Consider the following 25,482-nt stretch of genomic DNA (forward strand, 5'->3'; position numbering starts at 1 on the left):
TGAAGTATTCAAATTGAGAATTGGTTATTTACTTGTGGTATTTAGATTATCTTTTCGACTTAAATTAAAATGAATAACATCAAAGATTCTCCTCACTCATCTTCACACCATTCCCCACCATGTAATCATTTCTATTTCTCGTGTTTTGTGAATTTATTAAAAATTAAACACTGAAATGTTCCAGTTTAACAAGCCTGCAGAACATATCATGATAGTGATCAAGTTTATTTTTACTCTCCTTCTTTTTCAATGTGGTTGGTCCATTTGAGCCTGATTATTGGATTCAGATAAGAATCCAAATCTTTATCATTCGAGTAGAACAGATCAGTTACTAAATGACCCATTCTACAGTCACGCCTCTCGGTATTAGTTAAGTTATTAGGTATATGTGTTACACAGCACCCTTACATCTGTTTATGACAAAGTTTTTATTTAAAAAAAAAAAACAACAGCAACAGAAAATCTGATATTTGTTGCTTAACTCATAAAAACCCAGACCGATTTCTAACTGAAGAAAAACTGTGGGGTGCATAACACAGAGGAAGTGGATTATATATGTGAGGAACTTTCTAGTACATGTAAAGACAATGTCACACCTGTGTCACCATGGCTATCTATGGATTAAGTATAAAGAATCCTACCTTCTACAGGTTTCCAAGAATTGAGTATTTTAAGACAATGTGTGACCTGGTGAAGACAAAAAAGTAGCTGATACCATCCAGACACCTCTCCCTTGAAGTTTAGTGTTCATATCACTATCTCCACCCACTGTCTCCACCCATCTTTTTTTTTTTTTTTGTCCCTACAACCAGGAAACAGACACAGAGCGAGCTACCATAACGTGACGACTTTAAGATGACTCGGAGCTGTCCAGGCTTCATATCTTGCTGTTCAGTCTCTGGTGGGATTAAATCATTCATCAGCTGAGGCCTGGTTATGAAGACAAATCGTGCAGCGCTAGAGCTGTTTTTGTTTTACCTTCTGGTTCACAACTAGTTTAAACAGGTTCTCATTCTGGTTAGGTGAGTATTTGTTACTCTCATGTGACTCTTTCTGTTACAAAGAAACTATGAAGAGAGTTTCAGTCTACTGGGAAAGATTTCTTATGATACTTACAAGCTATCATTTTCCTAATTATGTAACCTATTTGTAATGAGAAAGTAGCATTAACTACAAGAGGGGGATGGGAAAAAAAGAGATAAGCAGATATTCGTAGGACAGGACATCAGTTCTTAGGCTTTAATATTCTCTACAGGACTTTTCATATCAACACGTCAACTGTCTCCAAATCATTTTGACCCCCTCACTAGGTTCTATGATTGTCTACAGGAAAAGATAAGAGGTAAGACTAGAAAAGTTATTTGTAGCATCCGGAAAAGTCTATTTTTCTTATCCAATCTTTAACATAAATTGTGTTTTTCAGGATGAATACTTCCTCAAGATCACAAATTTTACAGGAGCTGAATGCACGATATCAAGCTCTAGCTGCTAAAAACAACCAAGGCTTTAAAAAAGAGTTTGGGGTAACTACTGTGAATGAAAATGGGTTTTCGATCGAATTTATCAAATCGTGTAAGTGTTTATCGTGTGCATTCCTGTTTTGGTCGTCCCTGCAGGAGCTGAATGAGGTCGGCAAAGATCTCCCCACTAAAGCAGGTGGCTTGGAGGCCAACCGCGGAAAAAACAGATATCCCCAGATTCTGCCATGTGAGAGCAAAGCTTCTAGTATTTGAAGTGACTACTGTAAATACGTGCAGCAACAACTGGGACTTATGTTTGTTTGGTCTCCACATCTGATTGTAGATGATCACTGCCGAGTGAGGCTGTCCATTCAAGGTCAAAACCCATACTCTGATTACATCAATGCAAGCTTTGTGCCTGTAAGATCTCTCCTCTCAATTCATTCTTTGTGTCATATATTCCATCTTTCCTGAGTTAATTTTCTGCGACTGACGGTGTATCTTCATTCAGGGAGGAGGATCAGAAAGAGACTTTATCTGTACCCAGGGTCCTTTGCACAACACAGTAGCTGACTTCTGGAGGATGGTGTGGGAGCAAAATGTCAGAATACTCGTCATGGTGACAGCGCTCCGATACAAGAACACGGTAAGACACTTGTTTGGTGCCCTTGGTTAAGTCTTCATAGGGAGAAGCACAGTCACATCTATAAGGAGCCCAGAAGCGGTCGCATGAATTTCCTGGTTTTGAATGAAGTGAATACTGAAAATATACCCTAAGGCAGGGCTATTCAATTGGCGGCCCGCGGGCCACATGCGGCCCGCCAGGAGCTTTTATGTGGCCCCTGGTCATATTTCAAAAAAGGGGTTGTTTGTTGAAAAAAAAAAAAAAAAAAAAAAAAAAATTTTTTTTTTTTTTTTTTTTTTTAAATAATAGTGATGCACCTGCGCTGCGCTGCGCTGCGCTGCGCTGCGCTGTGCGTAATTTTGTTGGCCTGCTGCACACCGCTGGCTGACGAGCAGCCTTGAGACACATGCAGACAGACGGGCAGACAGATATGCCAGGAATGCGTTCACACAAGGTGCGATTTTTATTTGTAATGTGTGCAGAGAATGCATATAGCATTTAAGTTTAAGATGCTTGGTAGCCTTTTTTTAGTTGGTTAACGATGCATAGTGTTTGTACATGTTAATCTCTGTTGGAGATGTTTTTTACTTCAGATTTTTTGCCAGTGTTGCACAGTGTTAATGTTTGTCACATTATTATTAACCTCCGTTGTACAGAGGACTTGTTGACATAGGCTTCTAGGATTGGCCTGACATTTTTTTCATTTGAATAAGTGAGGACTTCTAAGCCTCCTATAATTTCATGTGATTGTTTTGTTTTGCTGATATTATGCACAGATGTTTCATTAATAAAGGAGCTTATGGTTAATATTTTGGTTCCTTATTTATAACATCAAACTGGCTACTATGGACTGAAATGCTTGTGCTCAATGCTTAATATAATATTCAAATAAGGAAATCTTGGTGGAAAGTGGTGCTTTGTCATTATGGCGTGTTTTATTAAAAGTAGGTCAATATCAACTTCATTAAGTTTGCACAATGCATGGTTTCAAAATGAACTTGCATTTAAAATAATATTTCTTTATCTGAATATTATATTTAACATTCACAATGACTAAATCTGGAGACAATTAATACATAATTCATATGTAAACTAGATATATTCAAATGTATAATACAAATGTATTATATATAAATAAGTCTTCGTCTTTGAGTGCAAATTACATTTTGAAAACCCCCAAATTTTCAAATTGTGCGGCCCTCTCCATACAGTCCTTTTGCAGATGTGGCCCCCGGCCGAATCTAATTGAATACCCCTGCCCTAAGGAGTTATATAATAATATAAGCAATTATAAGCAAATTAATGTAAAATAAAAAAATGTGTTGCCTTTTCTCAAGTGCGAACTGAGTTAATCTGTTGATGATTTTAAGTTCTGTCTCAAGACATGAAAAGTTTATTTCACATTTTTTAAATAATCCCTTTAATATACAGTAAATGATCCCCTGAACTTAGGTGAACACCTAAGGTGAACACCTAAGTTCAGGTTTGTTTCACATTGCATTGATCGTTTTAATCAGAAAGACAAAGATCATCAAACCGAAAGCATTTCAACTTTACCGTTTTTATCTCATCCATATTGAGTTAAATGATCCAGTGTATTCTAAGTAGTTTGCATATTTTTTTCTTTTCACTGTACATAAGTCAGAGTTTTCCTCCACATCTTTTGACTGTGTGTGTACAGGTGCTTTGTGATAAGTACTGGTCTCTAGAACCAGGTACTGTTCTTCATGGGCTGATCCAAGTAACAACAGTGACTCGTAAACAAGGTCCGGATTATTTTATTACCGCCATTAACCTGCGGCAGGTAAGGCAAAGGTTCATCGGATTGTTTGGAGCCTCACTAAATTCTTGTGCCAGTTGTTAAAGTAAATCCTTGTGTGTTGTTCAAGTCATCTTTTTTAAATCATTATTATTTCAGAGAGGCTGCCCAACTGACAGGATAGTCACACATTACCACTACCCCTCCTGGCCGGACCAGGGCGTCCCAAACCTGTCCTCGCTCTGTGCTTTCACTGAGCATGTGCATCAGCATTTAAGAGCCATTCCTCATCTGGGGCCAGCTGTGGTGCACTGCAGGTGGGATCTAGTTCTTTAAGTCCATCATCCTCTACTACAAGAAACTCATTATGTTTACAACATGCCACCGATGGTAGTGTCATTGCACAATTTTTCAATATTTAAACTGTGTTTAAATGTATGTCTTTTTTATTTGATTTGCATGTGATTTGATTCAGTGCAGGAATTGGCCGGTCAGGAACATTTGTGACTTTGTTGTGGCTGATGCAGCTGTGTGTGAGAGGAATCCAGCCGGATGTCAGAGCTGCTGTGGAGGACATGCGGCTGCATCGAATGTGGATGGTCCAGACTGAAGTGAGTCCATAATCCATGTGTTCTGGTGGAACGTGTATAAACATATATACTCTAAAATATACTTCTATGGTATGTAAGCATCATAATACAGACTATTTTTCAGCAATACAATATGGGTTGATAAATGGCACTGCTGCACAACTGAAATATATTTTACATTTAAAATCTGAACATTAAAAGTATCTAAAAATTACAGCTGTTAGATAAATGGAAGGCATAATTGAAATAATATTATAGGGTACACATAATCACCAAGTAAAGAATGTCCTAACTTGTGACATGCAAATTGTCATCAAATGTGAGATAAAGCTGATGTAATGGCTAAGAAATTGATGTTACTGTTAAATGTGTTTAGATTTTTAAGAGGGTAAAGTATCAATAACCCCATTAACACACTCTGATTACAATAGTCTTGTATTTAACATTCTTGTATAAGTGAGGAACTCGTCAAAAAAACAAGAATGGAAAAACAAAAGTGCAGCACCCCAATTTTATAGCTGTATTTTCTTGTAGTGCTAAGTGTCATGACTACACATTCAAGAAAATAATACTCAACTTTATGTTTAGAGTATTTAAATGCTTTGGTTCCTTAAATGGATAATACATTTTGTCACCACCATTTTCAAACAATGTGTGCTTCACTGGCTCATCCCGAAGACGAGACTAAGCGTTAACATAAGCACCTTCTTTTTTGTGTGTACTCAGGAGCAATACGTACTAATCTATCAGTGTCTGATACACTGGATCAGCGGAGGAGCCTCGACAAGGTAGGAAAACAGAAATAAACTTGCTGAGTCGCAACAGTCAGAGCGTTATCAGTCACTGTAATGTACACCAACATCTCACTGTCCTCCCCGTCCCAGCAAGCCACAGATGCAGGGAGCCGGTGTGACCCCTAGCCAGCAGATTAAGGACCGATCTCACAGTTCTTCAGAACAGCGGGACAGAGCAGGGAGGAGGCGACAACACAGACAACAGCAGAAACCTGCACTGGAACAACCACAGAACACAATGCAACAGATTTTACACCCTGGAAACCTTTTGAGAAGGTTACTGCCCTCCTTATCACCGATGAACCAGGCCTCACACAGCTCCTGAACCAGCAGACTGTATAACAGATGTATAAATGACTGCAAGACTTTTTAAATCTCTCTTAAAGTTCCCTCCATCTAGATAAATGTTGGTATGGCAGAATAGATTGTATTGTAACCAAAAAAAAAAAAAAGAATGGTACCATGGTAATGATGCAGATCAGGTCAAACCTGTTATTCTGCAAATCCCAAGATTCGTGAGAACCAGAGCTGCTCCCTCTGCACAAAATGTTTTAAGGTTGATAGTGGGCGGAGTTGCATTCCGTTTTTTTTTTTACTTCCAATACTGATAAAGTGCTGTTCTGAGAAGACTTTTATTAAGATTTTTTTCTAAAAAAAAAATGAAAATAAAATAATCACTGTGCATGTTTTTATATAGCTCAATGCACACTATCAGTACTTCAAGATGCATGTGCAGAATTGACACCAGAAAGGCAGACACATGGTATAGTGGCTGTACAAAAAAAAGAAAGAAAAGAAAGTCATATTTCAAAAACACAGGCACTCCTTAGATGACTAAAACCCAGTATAGTACTTTGAGAGATTATGACTATTATACATTATAGAACATTATGGGCTAACCCACTTTTTAGACTCATTTGTCGTGTAGTACAGTGGATTTTATGTATGTATGCATGTGTAATATATATATATATATATATATATATATATATATATAAACAAACAAACAAACACACACACACATGTACATGTATATATGATACAACAGATCCCTCTCCAGGTTAAGTCTGACTTCTTGATGTCCTGAGAGAGGGAGAAGAGAATCCAGCAGAGGTCAGCACATTCCACCCTCAGTCTCATCTCTAGCGTGCGCTACGAGCTGCCGGTTGAGTGGTGACAGCGTGTTTCCATGTAGTCCAAGGTATTAAGTCATTTACATCCTGATGTGATGCGAAATGACACTGCTGAGCTCCAACAATTGTCTCCAGATTCCAAAGTGTCCAAATGATGAATTGGCTCAATGCAGACAAAAATGAAACGTCTAGAAAAAGAGAACTTGCCACTAAAAATAAAATGTAGCCCAAGTTTGGCTACTTGCTGCAGTTTTAATACCACTGAGGAATTCATCGTGACCATTTACAGTGACCAAGGCAGATGACGGGAAAAACAAAGACAGGAAAGCAGCATAGCCCAGGCTGACCCCCCAAGAAAATATATTACAGCTTAAAATGACAAAATTCAACAATTATTTCAGACTACTGCTGAGGACAACCAGTTAAAATAACATTTAAATTAGAGTTCAGGTCTGATAATAAAAAAAGATTAGACACTACATCCTTTGGCCAAAACAAAAAGAAAAGCACAAAAGATGGGGATTGTCTCAGTGAGACAAATCAAGTTCTATATTAGTTGTATGCGTATGTACAGTCCGTGAGAGCGTGTGTAAGACGACACACAGTGATTACAAACATATACATGCCACCCCTAAACACAACAGGTTAGGGGTGAGAACAGAAAAGGAGTCATAATCAGCAATCAAAGGCCAAGTGAAGAAGAGGAAGAGTCTGGTCCATTTTTTTCTTTTAATCCTCTTCCGGTCCAACTAATGTACACTCTCTGACATATTAATGGCTTCCTGGATTTCGCGAACGATGAGGATGCGGGACAGCATCTGCTCCAGCTGCTCTTTTGGGATTGGCTGAGTTGAGTACCAGATGGGGCTGTTCGGAGCCACCACAGGCTCAGGAGTCAGGTAGAAGGTGTCATTGCGACCTTTAGCACTCTGCGGGCTGAAAAAAAAACCCAGAACATTGTGTGAGGACATTTTCAGAATGCAATGATCATTAAAAGCCAAAGATATCTGCTTGCCAAGAGAGCTGAGGTGGGTAGCCTTGTTTTATAAAATGCATACTTCTCTTAACAGCAGATAGTCTTCACATGTAAAATCCTTTAACTTATTACATCAATTCATTTTGAAATACAGTTGCCAAAATTATCAAAAGTAATGAAATCTAATACACCACTTTACGCAATGATGGACAATTTTTAAAGACCTGATAACTTTACAGATAGGTCTGATGAGTTTCACATCCAGATTTTGCATTCATTTGTGTCTTCACTGTCATTTACTGGTGTCTATAATAAGTTAAGGTCAACCGAAACCAAGTTAAATAAATGAAAAAGTGGATGTATATGAACAAATGAAATGAGGTCCAAACAAAAACATAAAACATCTTGAGCAGTGATAATAATCACTGCTTGTTTTTTCTTATATGCATCTTCCATTTTATCCCAACTTTTCCTGATTTGAGGCCGTTTAAAAAGATTGTAGCCAATTACTTCTGAACAGCAGGTTATATGGTTGGAGAGGATTGTTGTTTGAAAGCTCAACAAAAAAGTTATAAATACATTTGCGATTTTTTTGTTTGTTTTCTTTGAACTATAGATGGGATATGGCCCAACTCCCATGTGGTTGACTATTGATGTAGACCCCACGTACTGGACATTTAGACTTGGCAGTTATGAAGTCCTGGACTACTTTTGTTTCAGCTGTTTTTATTCTTAACTGATAAAGTGGTGGTGGAAAGAAAAGGTACAGACAGTGGATCAGCAAAGTTATAACACCCCCCCAGATAGTAAGCACTACTCTGATCACCACCGCTTGGTGACGCAGTTTTAGAGGGAAGCTAGTGGTTGTTTGCTAATTATTTAGCCATATCAGCTTTGACAATATGACTACTGCATTTATTTCACCAATGTATACATACATACATATATTTTATGTCAGCATTATCTTAAATTCATCTTAAAGTGTAGTGAGTGCTACTCGTGTAGATGTGCATTTGCATTCAAAGTTTTCCCTCATGTGGCTGACAAGCTTCTAAAATACATCTCAAGGTGAATTTACTCAGACTCCTTGGCCACCAATAAGGTCAACTAATACTCTTGGTTTACACCCCCAGGCAGGGAGTGGTTGTGTCCGTCTACAAGGACACAACTCAAGGTGATCCCAGCACTTCATCTTTTAGGGGTTTTGAAATTGTGACTTTTTCAAATGTTGATATAGCATGATGCTGGTAACCTGCCACATCTAAGAGGCACCGAATGGTAATGCAAACTGGTCATTTTACAAACAAATATTGGATTTCTACATCTTATGCTTCAGTGTTAAAAAATGTAAGCTAACTTTATGAAAAAGGTGTTTTACAGTCTGGCTTTTTGGTCTGTGTTTCATAGATACCCCCCGTCATTCCTCAAATGGTTATATATTTACCATTTGAAGAGGTAGAAATCATAAAGCTTGATGGGACACCTCAGTGGGTTCTCTGGGTCTTCCAGCTGTTCTGCATACATGTCATCTGTAACTGAACCAAAAGAACAATAAATATAAATACACAAGTTCTTTCATTAAAAAGGATACTAGTGACATTTCAGCATAATTTAGATCCATGTATCCACCCTGGTCTTCAGGGCCGCCTGCCCTGCATGTTTTAGATGTCGCTCTGCTCTAACACACCTGGCTCATAAGTGGGCCTTTGACAGTAAGGCTGCCACTATCGATTATTTTCTTGTTGATTAATTTATCGATTCTTTTTTTAGATTAATATTATGATGATGTTTTCCCACTTTTACAATTCCCACAACTTTAAAAAATAAATAAAATACATTTCATACATAAACCAAAAGTGTCTTAGGGCATCATTTTGTTTATTCAGAACAATCTCCATAAATCTAAAATTACTTATTCAAAGTCTAAAAAGTGCAAACACTGTTTAAGACATCACTTTGTGTAAAAGTCCATAATTGTAACATAAATTCTGCCCAGTGTTTTAAGTCTGAAGCATTAATCACTGCACAATTCACATTGAATATGTTACGTTTTTAATCTTAAATGATATTTTACCAGGTGATAGCACAAAGAGGGATGTATAATAGCAAACTGTTATATTGACAGCCCGCAAAAACATGACTTTAATAGAAATCAATATTGTTTTCTCTACGTGCACAAAAAAGAACCAAATAGGCTGGAACACAAGCAGGTAGCTGTTAGCATCGTTGTTTTATTTTTTACACTAGAAAATTACCAAGCCACGACTTACACGTGAAACCTATAAAATAACAGCAGATAATTTGTTTACTGTTAATGTAGATGCTTATATTGTTGTAGTGTTGTCCGTTTAAGGTTTGAGAACCACAGGATGTTTTCTTTTTTAGATGCTCATCCATGGCGGTTGTGCTCCTGTGATGCGCTACTAAGATTTTACTGAGCGTACAGAGCAACATTTTTTGGGGTTTCTCCCTGAAAAAGTCCCAAACTTGATGCTAGAATCCAGTTTTAAGAGGTAGAAGTCTCATTCAATTAATGTATGCTACTTGTACTCGCTGGTGTCGGGGTGTTGTGTCTGTTGATAGGCAATGAATCAACTGTGATTCCTAATGTGACCAGCAGAGGGAACTACCTCATTATGACTATGGTGTACGGTGGGAGACCAGAGATGAACAAGAGGAGCTACAAGCATGTCTTGATGGATTATGTTTGTTCGTACATTAAAGTTTGACCACAAGCTCATTAAGGATTAAAACCAAGTCTCATCTTTTAAGTTTCAAACATCAAATTGTGTACATGCGGCATGCGATCCAAGTCGACGTATTCAAGTAATCGGTTTCATCGACCTGTCGTTGCAGCTCTAATTGACAGACTTAATAACAAGCTGATGATGATCCTATCAGGTGTGTCTGAGCAGGGAAACATTTCAAACATCCAGGACAGCGGGATCCTGGAAGCAGGGTTGAAGAACACTGATGAACGCACTTACCTTTCTGCCCTATGAACCTCTCTGTTGACTTAAGGTATCTGATACTGGTGCTTTTATCTTTGGGGTTGCTGGGACTCTTCCTGGTGTGTCTTAACACCTTTGAAAAGGCCACTTTTAGATGCATTTCCACTGTTCTCAGGCTGAAATATCTGAGAAAAGGAAGAACAACAAAAACAAATTGATGTTGAAAAATATTATCTTAAGTATATCATGTATTTTATTTCTGTTGTGGATGGTTTATTATTAGTAGTGCATCGTGGGAAGTAGCGATTACAGGGTCAGTGTTGCAACTCTCAACCTTCATCGTTGGGAGTGCGTAGTCATAACTGATATTATAAATTCAACAAAACCTATTTCCATGCCAGAATGGTCTTTTTTATAAATGTGGATTAAATTCACAGACCTATGCATTGGCAGTTTGAGCCTAAGTTTACGCAATTTTTCTTGATGATTTACAAAAGGAAAGACCATGATGTGCAACGAAATCAGCTGCTCCACTCAAACACAGTCTCCTGAAGAATGTATGCACGAACAAATAAGACTTCTTTATTGTCATCGACCCATTTACAGGATGAACAAAAAGCAGATTTTCAGGTCTTGGTGTAGCTTATAAAAATTAAAGTGGACCAAGTAATAACAAAAACAGAAATAAAATAAAATAATCAAATAGTATAGTATTACAACATACACCACAATAACTAATAAACAAACAGACACCACTAGAATGCTAAATATCTCTCCATCATCCATCCATCCATCGCCAACAGGATCAATATTTTAAAGTGACATTAGAAGTGACGTTGGCAGGTATCAATTCAAAGGGAAATGATGGATGTGGAGTTGTTCTACAATCTGAAAACATCCAGGTAGAAGCAGTTTTTCAGTCTGGATGTTTTTGTAGTCATAAAAATATTCAGACAAACACTCCTAAAATGTCTTGTTGGATTGGTCTGGGGGTATTTTAAACTGAATGACCACAGAAATAACAGCAGCGATTCCTTATCTTCCTCGGCAGTTGTGTCTTTTTGTAAAAAGGTGGACTCGTCCATCTTTGCCCCATTGGTTGAAATTTCAAAATGTCCTATCCTTATCACTTTGCTGTCAAAAATGAATCAAAGTGAAAACCCAATCAATCCCAGATTCAGCAGAACAGGCACCCAAGTTCCTCCAGAGCAGTGAAGGGTTTCCTACACCCAGACACCAGAGAGTTTCATGTAGGGTCACTTTTTTACCAATACTGCTCTATAATCCCCTTTATTTATTTTTGTCTTAAGGTTTATAGGACATGGATCAAAGGCATAACATTAACCTTTTCATTAATAAAATTACAATTATGTTTCTTTTAAAGTGCAGTTTTTCTAAATACTTTAACTTCTATGGACATGAAAAATGCTCAATTTTTACATTTTATTCGTTGTTCATAAGTTTGTTACTGATATCCTGTGAACATCATCCAATCCATTTACACAAATCAAAGGTCAGCTAATTTATCTGACCACACAGGAAGTGAACCTGAGCACTTATGACAGAAATTACTCTCGCATTTCTTTTAACAATAAAGCATGAACACCTTTTCCCAGAAAAAACAAAGCTATGCACCCGTTAGAGGTGGAACGGATAAAAAAAAACAACAAAAAACTCATGAATCGGATGATTTCTCGCATTAGCAAAAAAAAAGACAAATAAACACAAGTTTTGTCTTTTCATTTATTAACACTTTTTAATTTTTTTAATTGAAATATATAAAATCAACTTAAAGTGCACAAGGCATAATATCTTCTTTTAAACATAATTAATGAAAAACAACTTAAAGTGCAAAATAAGGCAAGCCATCTTCCTTGAAACATGGATAGTGAAAAAAAGCCTATGTCCATATCATCGAAGAAGAATAAAAGAAAGAAAGCAAAGCATTCCTGAGCTTATAATGTCCAATTCTTTTTCAAAAAGACAATGATGTGTACATTGTCTTGGGAGAGTTTGGACCTCTTTTCCTCCATGTCCCCCGATTGCACCTCTAAATACACTGATAGCATTTGTGATGGAGGCTTCGTTTTCACTCCCGTCAGTGAAACACCGGGGGATGTCACTTCAAATGCGTGGCCATGCTATGTGTCTCCACTGTCATGTGGCTTCTTGTGCCACAGTGCCGACGCACTCAGTCAGTACGTGCACATGCAGCGATTCAAGGTGGTTGGAGATCTGATCAGATAATGACATGCAGAAGATTGGATCAACTTATCTGATCACACATGCTGTTCTGAGATCAGACTGAATCAGATTGAATAAACCACTGTAACCAGAGCATGGCTGACTCCGTGACGCTAGGTGGCGCTGTACCCGAGGTAACCATGGTAACCATTTCAACAAAGAGCCACTTCCGGTTGACCTCCGCTTAACAACAAGGAAAAAGTGCATTCTAAGGGCCAATCCCAATTCTCCTTCACTCGCCCTTCTTTTCTCCACTCGCACTTCTTTTCTTCCCTAACCCCTAAAAAAGAAGGGGGAGATTTTAGGGCACTTGAGATCTAGGGCACTTGGCCCAGGTGCCTGTCCCATTTCTCCTACTCCCCCTCGTTTTCATCCCTAACCTGATCAGGAAGCAGAGAGACAAAAGCTGTTTTAATTTCAGCTGTAGCGCTGTTAATATTGCACTTTATTAAGTTTTAATATTTTTTCAGGTATAAAGGTAACCTTAAGATCCGCAACCGGGGCTCAGTTTATCCAAATAACGCCTGTTAAGAAATTTGACCCGATGTTTTCGGAGATGAGAAGAGCCGCCGCCCCCGGGGAGCAACCTCAGCTCACAGCCCGAGAAGAGACGTGTCCGCCGGGTCAAGCCGCTGCGTCAGCCCCGGGAGAGAAACTCTCTCTGGGACGCTGCTCTGTTGAGAATCACGCCGGCTGAAATAAATCATTTAGGAAGATGTTGGTTTAATAGATGAAATCTAACAGTTGTAGCTACGCCTGTTAAGAAATTTGCTCCTAAATTTAGAGATTTCTGTCTGCTGGCTCCGGAGTTTATGCCGCGTTCCATTTACCTCAGAAATCGGAAGTGGGAACTGGGAATGGCAGCCATCTTGGAATGGTAACTCGGGGGTGGTGAAGACTCTCCCACTTTCCCAGTGGGAAACCCCACTTCGAGGGGCGTTCCAGTTGAAAATTCCGACTGGGGACTGGGAAATCCCCACTTCCGAGGATAAATGGAACGCGGCATTAGGTCCGCGTTAAATAGACGCAGCCTACGGCGTAGGGTACGGCGTATTTTGTTTTTTTTATGCCACAGTTTGCAGATTGATTGTTGATGCGTGGGCTAACGTGTCTGCTGGGATTATTTTGCGAGCTTTTGCAAAAGCGTGCATTTCCGAGGCACCGCACGGCACGGAACGTGACTCTGACAGCGAGTAATTCGGACTGGCACAGCTGATTTAGCGGAGCTCTTTAATGCAGAAACAGAGGATGAGACTTAATGGGTTTGATTAATGTAAAAACTGAAATAAAGTAGCCTACAATCAAACAAAGTTTTGCTCCCGCTGTATTTTTAAATACGCACACTCCTGTGCTTGTGTGTGTGTGTTCTTGTGTGTGCCGTTTCGGTCGGTGCGCCGTGTGTGTTTTAAATACAGAAATATGACACAAGACTGAGGCTATGCCTTTCCACACGGCGCCCGTATGGTCGCGAAAATACAGTATTTATATATGAAATGTCAGAATAGGAAATATTTTGACGACACCCCTGAAGCAGTCACACGACACCCCAGGGAGCTACTACTGAGCAGCGTTGCGTCCTGCGTCGTCTCCTTTCACTTCCAGGTGAATCCCCTCCCCCGGGGGAAAACCCCACCCGGGGGAAATTCTCGAGCATGCGCAGACTGTAATATCCATGTCTCCGTACACATGGCATTAACAAGGCGGTTGCGACTGGCTTATCTAGGTGCTGCAAGCGGGTTGATGAATCCAGTCTGATCAGATTACTTGACTGACTTAAGGTGTTCACATGCAGTTTAAAAGTCAGTACGATGTGTGCAAATGATCTCCAACCAGCTTGAATCGCTGCATGTGCACGTACTGAGTACGTGCACATGCAGCGATTCAACCTGGTTGGAGATCATTTGCACACATCGTACTGACTTTTAAACTGCATGTGAACACCTTAAGTCAGTCAAGTAATCTGATCAGACTGGATTCATCAACCCGCTTGGAGCACCTAGATAAGCCAGTCCCAAGCCAGTCGCAACCGCCTTGTTAATGCCATGTGAACGGGGACATAGATATTACAGTCTGCGCATGCTCGAGATTTTCCCCCGGGTGGGGTTTTCCCCCGGGGGAGGGGATTCACCTGGAAGTGAAAGACGCGACGCTGCTCAGTAGTAGCTCCCTGGGGTGTCGTGTGACTGCTTCAGGGGTGTCGTCAAAATATTTCCTATTCTGACATTTCATATATAAATACTGTATTTTCGCGACCATACGGGCGCCGTGTGGAAAGGCCTCAGTCTTGTGTCATTTCTGTATTTGAAACACACACGGCGCACCGACCGAAAAGGCACACACACAAGAACACACACACAAACGCACACAAGCGTGCCATTTAAAAATACAGCGGGAGCAAAACGTTGTTTGATTGTAGGCTACTTTATTTCAGTTTTTACATTAATCAAACCCATTAAGTCTCATCCTCTGTTTCTGCATTAAAGAGCTCCGCTAAATCAGCTGTGCCAGTCCGAACTCCTCGCTGTCAGAGTCTCGTTCCGTGCCGTGCGGCGCCTCGGAAATGCACGCTTTTGCAAAAGCTCGCAAAATAGTCCCAGCAAACACGTTAGCCCACGGATCAACAATCCATCTGCAAACTGTGGCATAACTGGCCCGGCGTTGCTTCCACTCCTGGAGAAACTATTCTCCCTCTTAGTCATCCGTTGCTCACACGCCGCCTGCAGCCTTAAGGCTGATTTATGGTTCTGCGTTAACCAACGCAGACCTTATGGCGTAGGGTACGCGGCGCACTCACCGAACGGTGCGCGTCGCCGCGTAGCCTACGCCGTCGATTTTACGCGGAACCATAAATCTGCCTTTAGTCACCCGCCCGAGACTCTCCTTTTATTCTCCCCACCAACCACCCGTGCGCTCCCTTTGCCAGCTCTCTGGTGATCTCCCTCCAGCAGCTGCCACTTTATTGAGGTTTTTGTAGTGAAATGAGGAGGAATCATAGAGATAACTTCTCATTTCAACTAACTGGATCAGCCGTTCCTCATCCATGACTGTTTCCTACAGCGCTTTTAACGCAGGCGGCAGGAAGAAAATATAAGCAGGTCTACCGTCCGACCAAAGTGGGGAAAAAAACAACAAAATAACGGCGTGAGGTGACGCAATGAAACAGCGAACAGCTGGAGTGAGCGGCGTGTTCGTGGTGTTAAAGCAGCAAACATGTCACATCATTACTGGGATGTGGGGAAAAGCAGAGGACACGAGAAATGATCAAATAGGTACCAGATCTTGTTGGATCCGGCACAAATTAAGCCCAAATAAGATTAAGATAAGATTCTTGTTAGGCTATATCTTATTATTTTATCAGAACCTTCCAGCCTGGCGATCTCCCTCCAGCAGCTGCCACTTTATTGAGGTTCTTGTATTGAAATGACTGTTTCCTACAGCGCTTTCACCTTTTTTTTCCAACTTTCAACCGGCTTTCAACGCGACCGACAGGAAGAAAATAGAAGCAGGGCGTGCGACAAAAGTCCAGCTCAAAACGGCGCGCCGCGTCGCTCGCAACCAGTATAGACAGTGCAAATAAAACATAAAGCAATGGAACTGTTTTTGACGCTGACGCTCGCTCGCGTCGCATGCAGTGTGGACACGGTGTAAGATTCGCATTTACAGTCAGAGCGATGCAGCGCGGTTTTTAATTATATTTTACTCTGGGGTGTCGTGAGATTTTATTCACCTTTGAAAGGTGTCATGACTGAAAAAAGGTTGAGAAAGGCTGTTTTAGACAGATTATTAATAGGAAAGCAGTGAGAATGCACTTTTTCCATTCCTTGTTGTTGTTAAGCGGAGGTCAACCGGAAGTGGCTCTTTGTTGAAATGGTTACCATGGTTACCTCGGGTACAGCGCCACCTAGCGTCACGGAGTCAGTCATGCTCTGGTTACAGTGGCTTATTCAATCTGATTCAGTCTGATCTCAGAACAGCATGTGTACTCAGACAAGTTGATCCAATCTTCTGCATGTCATTATCTGATCAGATCTGCAACCAGCTTGAATCGCTGCATGTGTACGTACTGAGTGTCACGGTTTTATCCACTGACCTCTTTCCTTCATCATTAAATTTGACAGGGAAGCCAAAACGCTCCCATACAGGGGATTTAAATGACACGGGCGTTCAAGCTCCGCCATTCTTCCACTCGCCATGGCCACACTATGTGTGGACTGAACATGCGCAGAACTTTTTTTTTTCTTCATAAGAATTTTACGAGAAAAGAAACGTGATCCACTTGTGTGCTGAACCGAAGATATTGATCAGAACGGATTACAAATCAATGATAATCCGTTGCACCACTAGCACCTGTAAATAAGCCTAATATGGGCTTGGTATAAACAGATCACTGGCAAAACGCTCCAACTAAAATGGTTGCAATGCATGTGATGTATAAAAGCACTGTGAAACTCACTTTGTGTTGAAGAACATGAGCGTTGTGAGCAGTGTTGAGGGAGAATGAGCTCCCAGCTGTTTACATTCCCACAGCATTTCCTCCGTCACATGACTGGGGATAACATAACCTGGAGGCGAAGGGTGAAGAGAAGATTATCAAGAATTGGACTGATCTCAAACTGCTGCATGCTACTATACCACCTCCACATATGTCAATTTAAGTTTATTTCTATAGCATATTTAGCACAAGCTCAGTTGGCCAAAGTGCTGGTCGGGCTAAAACGAGATATATATATCACAAATCAACTATAAAAATAAGAAAATAAAACTGATAAAACAATGTAAAAGAATAAAAACAAAGCAAAACGACAATATCTACTAAAATTATAAGAACAACAGTACTGTATTAAAACTGATGGAAAAGCCAATGCCAAAAGTTGACAATCATAGAAATTGATTAAGAAACCCCTTCCAGACAAACACTTGCTTTGCTCTGTTGAAATGCTGAATGAGCTGATATTAGGTATTTGTTGCTCATAAAGGTAAACAGCAGAAAATAATAATAAAGCTGATATGTTGATAAAACTGCGACTGATAAGACAGGAAAACTAGCCTTCATTATTTTCCAGTGCAGATTTATCTTTAGTTCCACAGTTTAATATCCAAATAAAGTATCAACTAAAAATATCTACAGTGACAATGTGTCACACTGTAAAATGGAAACTTAATGCTGAATTTTACAATCATGTTAGTCAAAGCTTTTCTAGGCGGTTTGTATTCCAACCAAAGAAGCAGCCCAAGCTCTGTTAATGTTTCATGAAGAATTATAGTGTTTGGTTAAATTTATACTTCACAGAACACAATAAAACATACAAATTGCTTAAGAAACTCTTTCCAGACAAACACAGCAAATAGAGAGCAACAGAAACACTTTGTCTCAGTATATACTAGGGCTGTACCGCTGTAGTAACGTTACCATGGGATACATGACGCTACGCAGCATCTTCTTTTTTTAAATAGCCAAAAAACTCCCACAGCATGGTGGTGCTGTCCCTCTCAACTGAAGTTTCAGCTGATCCAGACTCTCACTGTTCTGTTTAACCAGAGGTCCTTGGGAACAGATTAAAGCGCAGCGTGAAAAGTTGATGCAGTGCTCCGCCCACTCTCGCATCACGTGCCCACTTTATAATCAATCACATTGCGATATTATCGTAAATGCGATTAATCGTTCAGCCCTTGTATATACATGACGTAGGCGTTTCTATTTAACTATATTACAGTTTCACGTCATTGTGGGACAAAAACATTGCCACACCCACAGCGGTGTAGGTTTGAGCAGTTCTGTTTTTTTTCCACAGGCATACAATATAGAAAAAAAACAAGAATAGCAAGCACATTGTATTTGATAGATACATTTTGGTCATACCTAATGGATGAACAGATGGTCTCCATGGCTCCACGATTTGGTGCAGAGTCTGAGTGAAACGGGTGTAGTACTGATCTGAGAAAATGTCATCCACACGACCGTTATCGAACAGATACTGCAGGAAAAAGGTAGAATGACGCAACCCATCAGTGTTGACACATCAAAATTAAGTATCAACAAACATTTAGAAGCCCACTGTGTAGGATGGAGTGTTAGATCAATAAATATCTACTGTAGTAACATGATGATGCAACATGGCGAGGAAGGCATCCCACAGCACTTTTATACATTTATATTATTCTTATTTTCATTTACAATAAGAATTCATGAAAATATAGTTATTCATTTTACATTGTGCTCTGCCAACAAAATGACCAGGATTAAGAGTGTATCTGTTAGCATACATGAGAGGTACTCACTTTCTGTATGCACAAAAATACATAGTAAAGAACGTCGGCCTCATATGACTCCCCCTCCAGCCCTCGGGCCTGCGTCGTCATCATAGACAGACCCATGCAAAGCTCAGCCACTGCACATGATACCAAGTCCTCCTGGAAACGAAGTGCCTGTCGTCCTAAAAACAAACGCATAACACCACGGTGGGTTAAAAACAAAAGGCAGAAGGAGTGGCAATATACAGTCATGTCATGTGTAAACTTAAGTACTCCTCCTTTACATTCTAACTTTCCACAGCTTGTAGAACCACCAAATTAAACTCACCAGTTGCTGATACTGTTGTGGGGGAATTTTGTCATTTTTTTTAAGAATGTTACTTCAGCCTATTGAAGTTTGCAGGCATTTGTTTATGCGCAGCTCTCTTATGGCGCTTTTATACTAGTACCTACTCAGCGCGACTCTGCTCGCCACGCCCCGGTTTTGCGCTCTTCCACTACGGGTGGAGGCGGGTCGAATAGATACTTTTTCTGTATCTATTCTGCCGAGGTTCTAAGCGTGCTGAGTCGGCTGTATCTGACATCATCACACTACAGGCCACCGATTGGTCGGGGGGCGTGGCCGTCAGACGCCTGAGTCAGGAGGAGGAAATCAGCGAAAGCGCGACTCGCGGCTTCTTCATTTTATTCGACCAGCAATGGCAGCGCAAAAAGTCTGTTTGGTGATTAAACTTTGAGGTGCAGATGTTCATAAACCTGGTGGCTGAGGAGAGAATTAAAAGGGATCTAGACGGGGAATAAGGAACGACCAGATCCACCAGGAGCTCTGTCACTTCATAACTGCTCACGGCTCCCAGCTGACTTTTCAGCAGCGCCAAGAAAAACAAATAACGAAAAAAGAAAAAGCGTTGCCGCTTGAAGCTTCTTTCAATCATTTTTTAACTTGATATTAAACACAAGCCACAGACCCAGCAGCACATTTATCATCTCCTCCAGGTTCTACATCTTTAGTGTTGTCTTCTCCGTTTAGATCACACAATCAAATACGTCACAGCAGCTTCGCTCCAACCTCCTACTTCTCATCTGGGTGTCTAAAAAGAAACGAGGGCAAGGTGAGTGGAGGCGAGAGGAGGCGTGGCGAGTCGCGCTGAGTAGGTACTAGTTTAAAAGCACCATTAATGTTCTGCCACAGCATTTTCAAACAGTTTAAAGTCCACACTTCAACCAAACCACTGTAACACGTTGATTATTTCCTTTTTAGTTTCTTTTTTTCTGTCCCTTAGATCTGCTGGCATGGCTGGGATCACTGTATTTCTGTATGACTAAGTTTCAGACGAGGTTTTCTGTAGAACAGATGTATTTACATCTTACTATAAAATGATTTTGTATATACAGGAGTTCACGGTCAAGTCTTTAAGGTGCCACGGTCCTGTGGCAGCAAAACAAGTCGAAATTATTAACGCCCCAAACTTGTGCAGTCTCATATTTATACCTTAAAAAATACCAAGCCCTCGAGAGTCTGAGATTGAGCTCGAGCCTGTGTTTTGTTTTTCGAAGCAATTTTTGTAAAACATATATAACTGTAAACATTAAAAAAAAACAAAAAAAAAAAACCCTAAGGTTAAATTGATGATAACTGCTCCTGAGCTCCTACGTATTTTCGTGTTCTCCATTTCCAAACCATTATAAATGTATATTCTTACTTACGGCCTATTGGGGCAAGTTTATTCTGGTCCGATTTGTCCAACTCTACATTTTTCCGCTGAGCCCAAAGCCGCCACACGTCCAACCCCTCTTCTGGCTTCAGAGTGGCAGGGAGCAGAAGTTCTTGAACCTGCACTTGCTGCTGGACTTGACCATCTACCTCTGCTACCACTGTCTGACCCTGTGCAGACATAAAAACACTTGAACACTGTTCACTCAGCCAGTCTGTAGAAATACCTCTAGTCAACAAAATGAAAATAAAATGGTCAAATACCTGCGTTATTACCTGCAGCTGCTGTGCCTCCTGGGTTGTCAGCCCCTGTGTGTGCAGGACCTGCTGCTGTGGGTCCCAAATAAGGGATTGCGTAGTGTTGGAGTAGCCCTGTACTGCCACGGGGATGTGGATGTTTCCATTCATCAGCTGGGCAGGGAACAATGTGTTTGCAGCCAGTGTGTGCACGACTTCTTCCTGGCCACCCATTCCTCCCGAGCTTGTTATGCTGGAAACAGCCTGCACTGTCTGACTTTGACTAACAGCGCTTTTCAGCTTGTCATGTTCAACAGTAACTTGTGTTGGCATTGTGGTCATTGTTGTAGTGTTTGCCCCCGTGACCTGCACCGTCCCATAAGCCTCCTGGGGTATGGCAATGTGCGTGACCTGCTCACGGCCTCCAGACCCAGCAGGTGCAGAATAAACAGGGATGGTCCAGGTCTCCCCTGTGGGACTGGTGAGAGTACCTGTAGCGCTGTAAAGGTGGGAACTGTCCACAGTTAAGAGGTCTGGCCGTAGAGACACGTAGCTTTGCTGCTGGCCCTGGCCCTGAGGGATAGCCAAGACAGTGGCTACCTGTTGCCCAGGTAGGGCATAGGACACAGTGATGGGCATGTCGACTTTCCGCTTTTTGGCTGGCTGGAGGACGCCTACTCCCTGGGATGTGGCAGCTGCGGTCCCCATGAGTCTTCTCTCTACACCTTCCTGCTGCTGGGTCGGGGAGAGGGCCCCTACTGTCTGGATCTGGATCTGCTGTCCTCCTGCAACAGCGGCCACCAGCTGGGCTTGTAGCTAAAACACAATGAACGAAACATCAACAAAGAAATGGACTGGACACATAACACTGACGCCCTCTTCAGGAAGGGACAAAGCAGACTGCTCTTTCTGAGGCGTCTCAGATCCTCCTAAAGATCTTCTATCAGTCTACGGTAGCCAGTGCACTGTTCTTTGCTGTGGTGTGCGGGGGTGGTGGCATCAGGGCTGGCCAGGCCAGCAGACTCAACAAGCTGGTAAGGAAGGCCAGCTCTGTGGTCGGGCTGGAACTGGACAGTCTGGAGTCGGTGGCAGAGAGGAGGATGAAGGACAAAATCAAAGCCATCCTGGACAAGCCCTCTCACCCTCTCCATGACAAGCTGTGGCAGATGGGCAGCTCGTTCAGTCACCGGATCATCCCACCCAGGTGTAAAACGGAGCGTTTCAGGCGCTCGTTTGTACCTGCTGCCATCAGACTGCACAACAGCAGTGGGAACCATAGACTGTCACCACACCACACTCTCACCCCCCTGATACTCACATTACTCTCCCCCACCCCACCGTTTTTCATCGTCTCTGCTGGACTTGGACTCGATTTTATTTATAATAAGACTGCAACTGCACACTATTCCTTTATACTATATTAGAATAACAGACTATTTATTATACTGTACTGTATGTTTATAGTACATGTATTCAGTTTACAGTACACTTGTTCAGTTCCAGTTTCTTTTTACTGTGTTTTTTTATTTTTCATACTTATCATTTATCATTTATTTAGTCTGAGTTCATGTTGTCCGACTTTGAGCTGCTGTAGCACCCAAATCTCCCCTCTGGGGATCAATAAAGGACTATCTTATCTGATGTTTTAAAAGCTGTTTGAATATTTGGTGATGAAATTTAATGTGACTGATGGCAACATTTGCAATTCCACGACACTGTTGTGTTGTTTTTGTGCCAACCTGCTGGTGCTGTTCCTCTGTTAACTCCCCAGGCTGAATCAGCTGTGCGGTAGTGACTCCTTGCAGTTGCTGATGGGAGCCAGAAGGCACTTGGAGAACCTGGCCAAGCATCTGACCTTGGTGCTGGCCCTGAATCTGAACCTGAAAATAAAGATTTTAGGAAAGCATGAAGTGATATACTGAAACAAGATAACCAATTATATTCAAAGATTTAACAGACATGCAGACCTGCACTATCTGTTGTTCTGTATTCTGTTGCACGGTCTGCTGCTGAGATGTGGGCTCTTGTATTTGCTGTTGCTGCTGGACTTGCACCTGTACCTGCACCAGAAGATATTGCCTGTCAGTGACCTTCGTTTTAGAGGAAGAGCTCTTTAAAGAGTGTTTTAAGAACATTAATGCTGGATTTCTGCAACAAAAACTACTTTAATCGAAGATCTGCCCTAGTAGTGTTGACATTCCTCTAAATTAACCAGTTCTGTTAAACTAAACTATCACTATGTTTTTAAATCAAATTTATTCGTGTAATTTTCATTTATACATTTTCAAATGAATAATTATGTAAAACCATTATAAACAAAAGTAAAAATCAATAGCCAAATTATACCCCTATATTTGGATCCTGAGCAGTCAAGATGTCATTCATTTTCCAAACAATTCGAAAGATACAAATAATCGTATTAAGAATGTCTTTTTACTACAGGCAACATGTACAATGTGTGTTAACAAGGGAACAACACTTGCCAGGATTTTAAATGAGCATTAAAGAATTATAAATTGAAAACTATTTTCAACAAAATAAAGCAGCACTGATAGGTACTGTAAGTATTGACTGGATAAAAACAAAAAAACAATTGAAATCAATGACTAAAAGCACATGGCTCCTCACAGCTGCACTGTAACAATTTGTTTGTGTGTAAAATGAGCCAATGCTACCTTCTCAACATATTTCCATCTTGATGAGTCACACTTCTGATCGCTCCCTACCCCTTAATAAAGCCATGACAGCCATATTTCCCTACACAAAATCATCATGGTTCTCAGATTTATATACGCCTTGTTATGCAATGCCAGTGACAAGACACACAATGCAAGTTTTTGGTTCTTATGCTGCTACAGGTCTGCCGCGCTACAATTTTGAGTTCAATTTGATTTTTATATAAAAACGCACTCAGCTGTCTATTCAATGACTGACCATGAAAAACATTTTTATAGGACTGCAATAAGGCATCTTCTTGATATTAAACTAACTTTACTGACTGTAGCTGACATTCCCCCAAGATGACAAGCAAAACTCATTCATGGTTCAATAAAACTGACAAACACTTTTTTCATAACATTGTATACTTTTCTAGTACCTAATCCCAAAAATGCAATTTATCATATTAAAGATGTGGACCTAGCTAAATCCATCACAATATCCATCCATTAACTTCCACTTAACCGAAGTCAGGTCCCAGGGGCAATGAACCAATTAAAAAAATACAATTTAAACCTCATCATGCACAAGTTTAAAGTTAACCCCAGTATATTTTTGACAGCAGATTGAAGTTTTGGAGCAATGGATTCAAATCGGTTCAAGTTTATACATTTTATGTTTTTTTTTTTTTTATAAAACATTGATATTTAGTGATGCATACTTTAGAGTGAAATTGTAATATTTGGTTTATTTAGCCAGCATAATATGTTTGTTACCGGGCATGCCAGCTCCAACAGTGACCCTGCCACCTCAGTGCTATCTGTGTAGATGCAGTTGGCCTCTTGTTGGTAAACCATGGTGGTAGTGGTGGTGGTGGCGTCTCCACTCTGCTGGCTGAACTCCTGCAGGGCATCTGGACCTTTGCTGGCCAGCGTCTCCAGGAACTCCTTCATGCGGTGCTGAGGGATGCTCCGGGCTTTCTGCCTCACCAGCTCTTCATAAGAGCCTGTACCATCCATGGAGTTGTTCATCGCTGCAGCCAGTGCTCTCTTATTAAATTAACCCTAAAGGAAGGGGGGGAAATAAAATAACCTTAAATCACTATTTCAAATTTTAGTTACTCTCTCCAATTAAAAACAAATATGAAATTATTCTCGGTTTGAATTAAACACGCCAATAAAACGTATACTCCACTGAGGTGGGTGAATGTAAGGCAAGAAAACACCACAAACAGTGCGTTGACAGCAGCCTGACCTCGAGCTTGTTGACCAGTCAAACACAGACGGATCTTAAGAGGAAAGGGTTAATCCTGCTGAGTAAACGAGCTGGGACAAAAGCGCGGTCACTTTACAAATCTGACACAGCAACGTTGACACACACGCAGCTGCAGTATAAAACACGCACGTTTGAGTCGTTTGTTGCGTTGTGGTCAAACATGTGAGTATGATTTCAATAACAGCGAATCAAACAGATGATTACACAACATGGTGCACGGCTAAAGCGTGATTTATGGTTCCGCGTTACGTAGACGCAGAGCCACACGGCGTAGGCTCTGCGTCGACGTAACGCAGAACCATAAATCAGCCTTAACTAGCCGCGTGTTGTTTGCACATTAAATCATTAATTAGGATGCACTTGTGCCCACAAGCGACGAGCCTAATTCCGTAGCAAATTGCAACTGTATTCAAAACGATGGCCCTGCATCTATTCATGTGTGATGGCAACGTTACACCGACATCTTTTTTTTATGTCTCCAGTGCTAACATGCTAACGTTAGCAGGCGCGTTAACTACCTCTCTCTTAAATGGGTCGAGGTCTCAGCAGCCCCCCTAGCCCTCCTTTACGCCCTTGAAGTGGCGCTCCTCTTCCGAGAAGCACGAAATCAAATGCTGTGTGTGTTTTTTGATAGTTATTTCTCCTTTTATCGCTGTTTTTCTTGGCTGGCTCGCTCTGCTCCTTCTTTCTCCACAGCACTCATATTTCGCTGGGCGCCATCTTACACCAGTCTCCTCCGACCAATCAGCGACCGACTTCTAGCTCGTTCGTACTCTCGCGCTATTTCCGACACGTTATACCGCGATAACTGATG

The 25,482-nt window shown here is 41.0% G+C and overlaps 2 protein-coding genes across 5 annotated transcripts; one reads left to right on the plus strand and one right to left on the minus strand.

The window, feature by feature from the left end:
- The first annotated feature begins 808 nt into the window (after window positions 1-808).
- Window positions 809-8,963, plus strand: LOC133457047 (receptor-type tyrosine-protein phosphatase V-like). Of its 2 annotated transcripts, none has more exons than XM_061735896.1 (11): window positions 809-1,022; window positions 1,311-1,342; window positions 1,424-1,523; window positions 1,617-1,707; window positions 1,804-1,880; window positions 1,972-2,106; window positions 3,767-3,889; window positions 4,004-4,161; window positions 4,320-4,455; window positions 5,161-5,222; window positions 5,319-8,963. In XM_061735896.1, the coding sequence occupies exons 3-11, from the start codon at window positions 1,425-1,427 to the stop codon at window positions 5,551-5,553; spliced, it is 1,116 nt and encodes a 371-aa protein (XP_061591880.1). In that variant the 5' UTR covers window positions 809-1,022; window positions 1,311-1,342; window position 1,424; the 3' UTR covers window positions 5,554-8,963. The 2 variants fall into 2 exon arrangements, with proteins under 2 accessions (XP_061591880.1, XP_061591881.1); XM_061735897.1 differs by having other exon boundaries at window positions 1,256-1,342; window positions 5,319-8,962.
- Window positions 5,842-25,388, minus strand: LOC133457046 (transcriptional regulator QRICH1-like). Of its 3 annotated transcripts, none has more exons than XM_061735894.1 (12): window positions 25,187-25,388; window positions 24,170-24,457; window positions 22,703-22,795; window positions 22,475-22,615; window positions 20,775-21,551; window positions 20,492-20,669; window positions 18,812-18,966; window positions 18,393-18,507; window positions 16,986-17,094; window positions 10,325-10,473; window positions 8,782-8,872; window positions 5,842-7,297 (listed from the first exon to the last, which is right to left on the minus strand). In XM_061735894.1, the coding sequence occupies exons 2-12, from the start codon at window positions 24,422-24,424 to the stop codon at window positions 7,111-7,113; spliced, it is 2,250 nt and encodes a 749-aa protein (XP_061591878.1). In that variant the 5' UTR covers window positions 24,425-24,457; window positions 25,187-25,388; the 3' UTR covers window positions 5,842-7,110. The 3 variants fall into 3 exon arrangements, with proteins under 3 accessions (XP_061591878.1, XP_061591877.1, XP_061591879.1); XM_061735893.1 differs by having other exon boundaries at window positions 20,763-21,551; XM_061735895.1 differs by lacking the exon at window positions 22,703-22,795 and having other exon boundaries at window positions 20,763-21,551.
- Window positions 25,389-25,482: the final 94 nt, after the last annotated feature.

This window comes from Cololabis saira, chromosome 12, assembly GCF_033807715.1.
Source record: "Cololabis saira isolate AMF1-May2022 chromosome 12, fColSai1.1, whole genome shotgun sequence".
Taxonomy (NCBI): domain Eukaryota; kingdom Metazoa; phylum Chordata; class Actinopteri; order Beloniformes; family Belonidae; genus Cololabis; species Cololabis saira.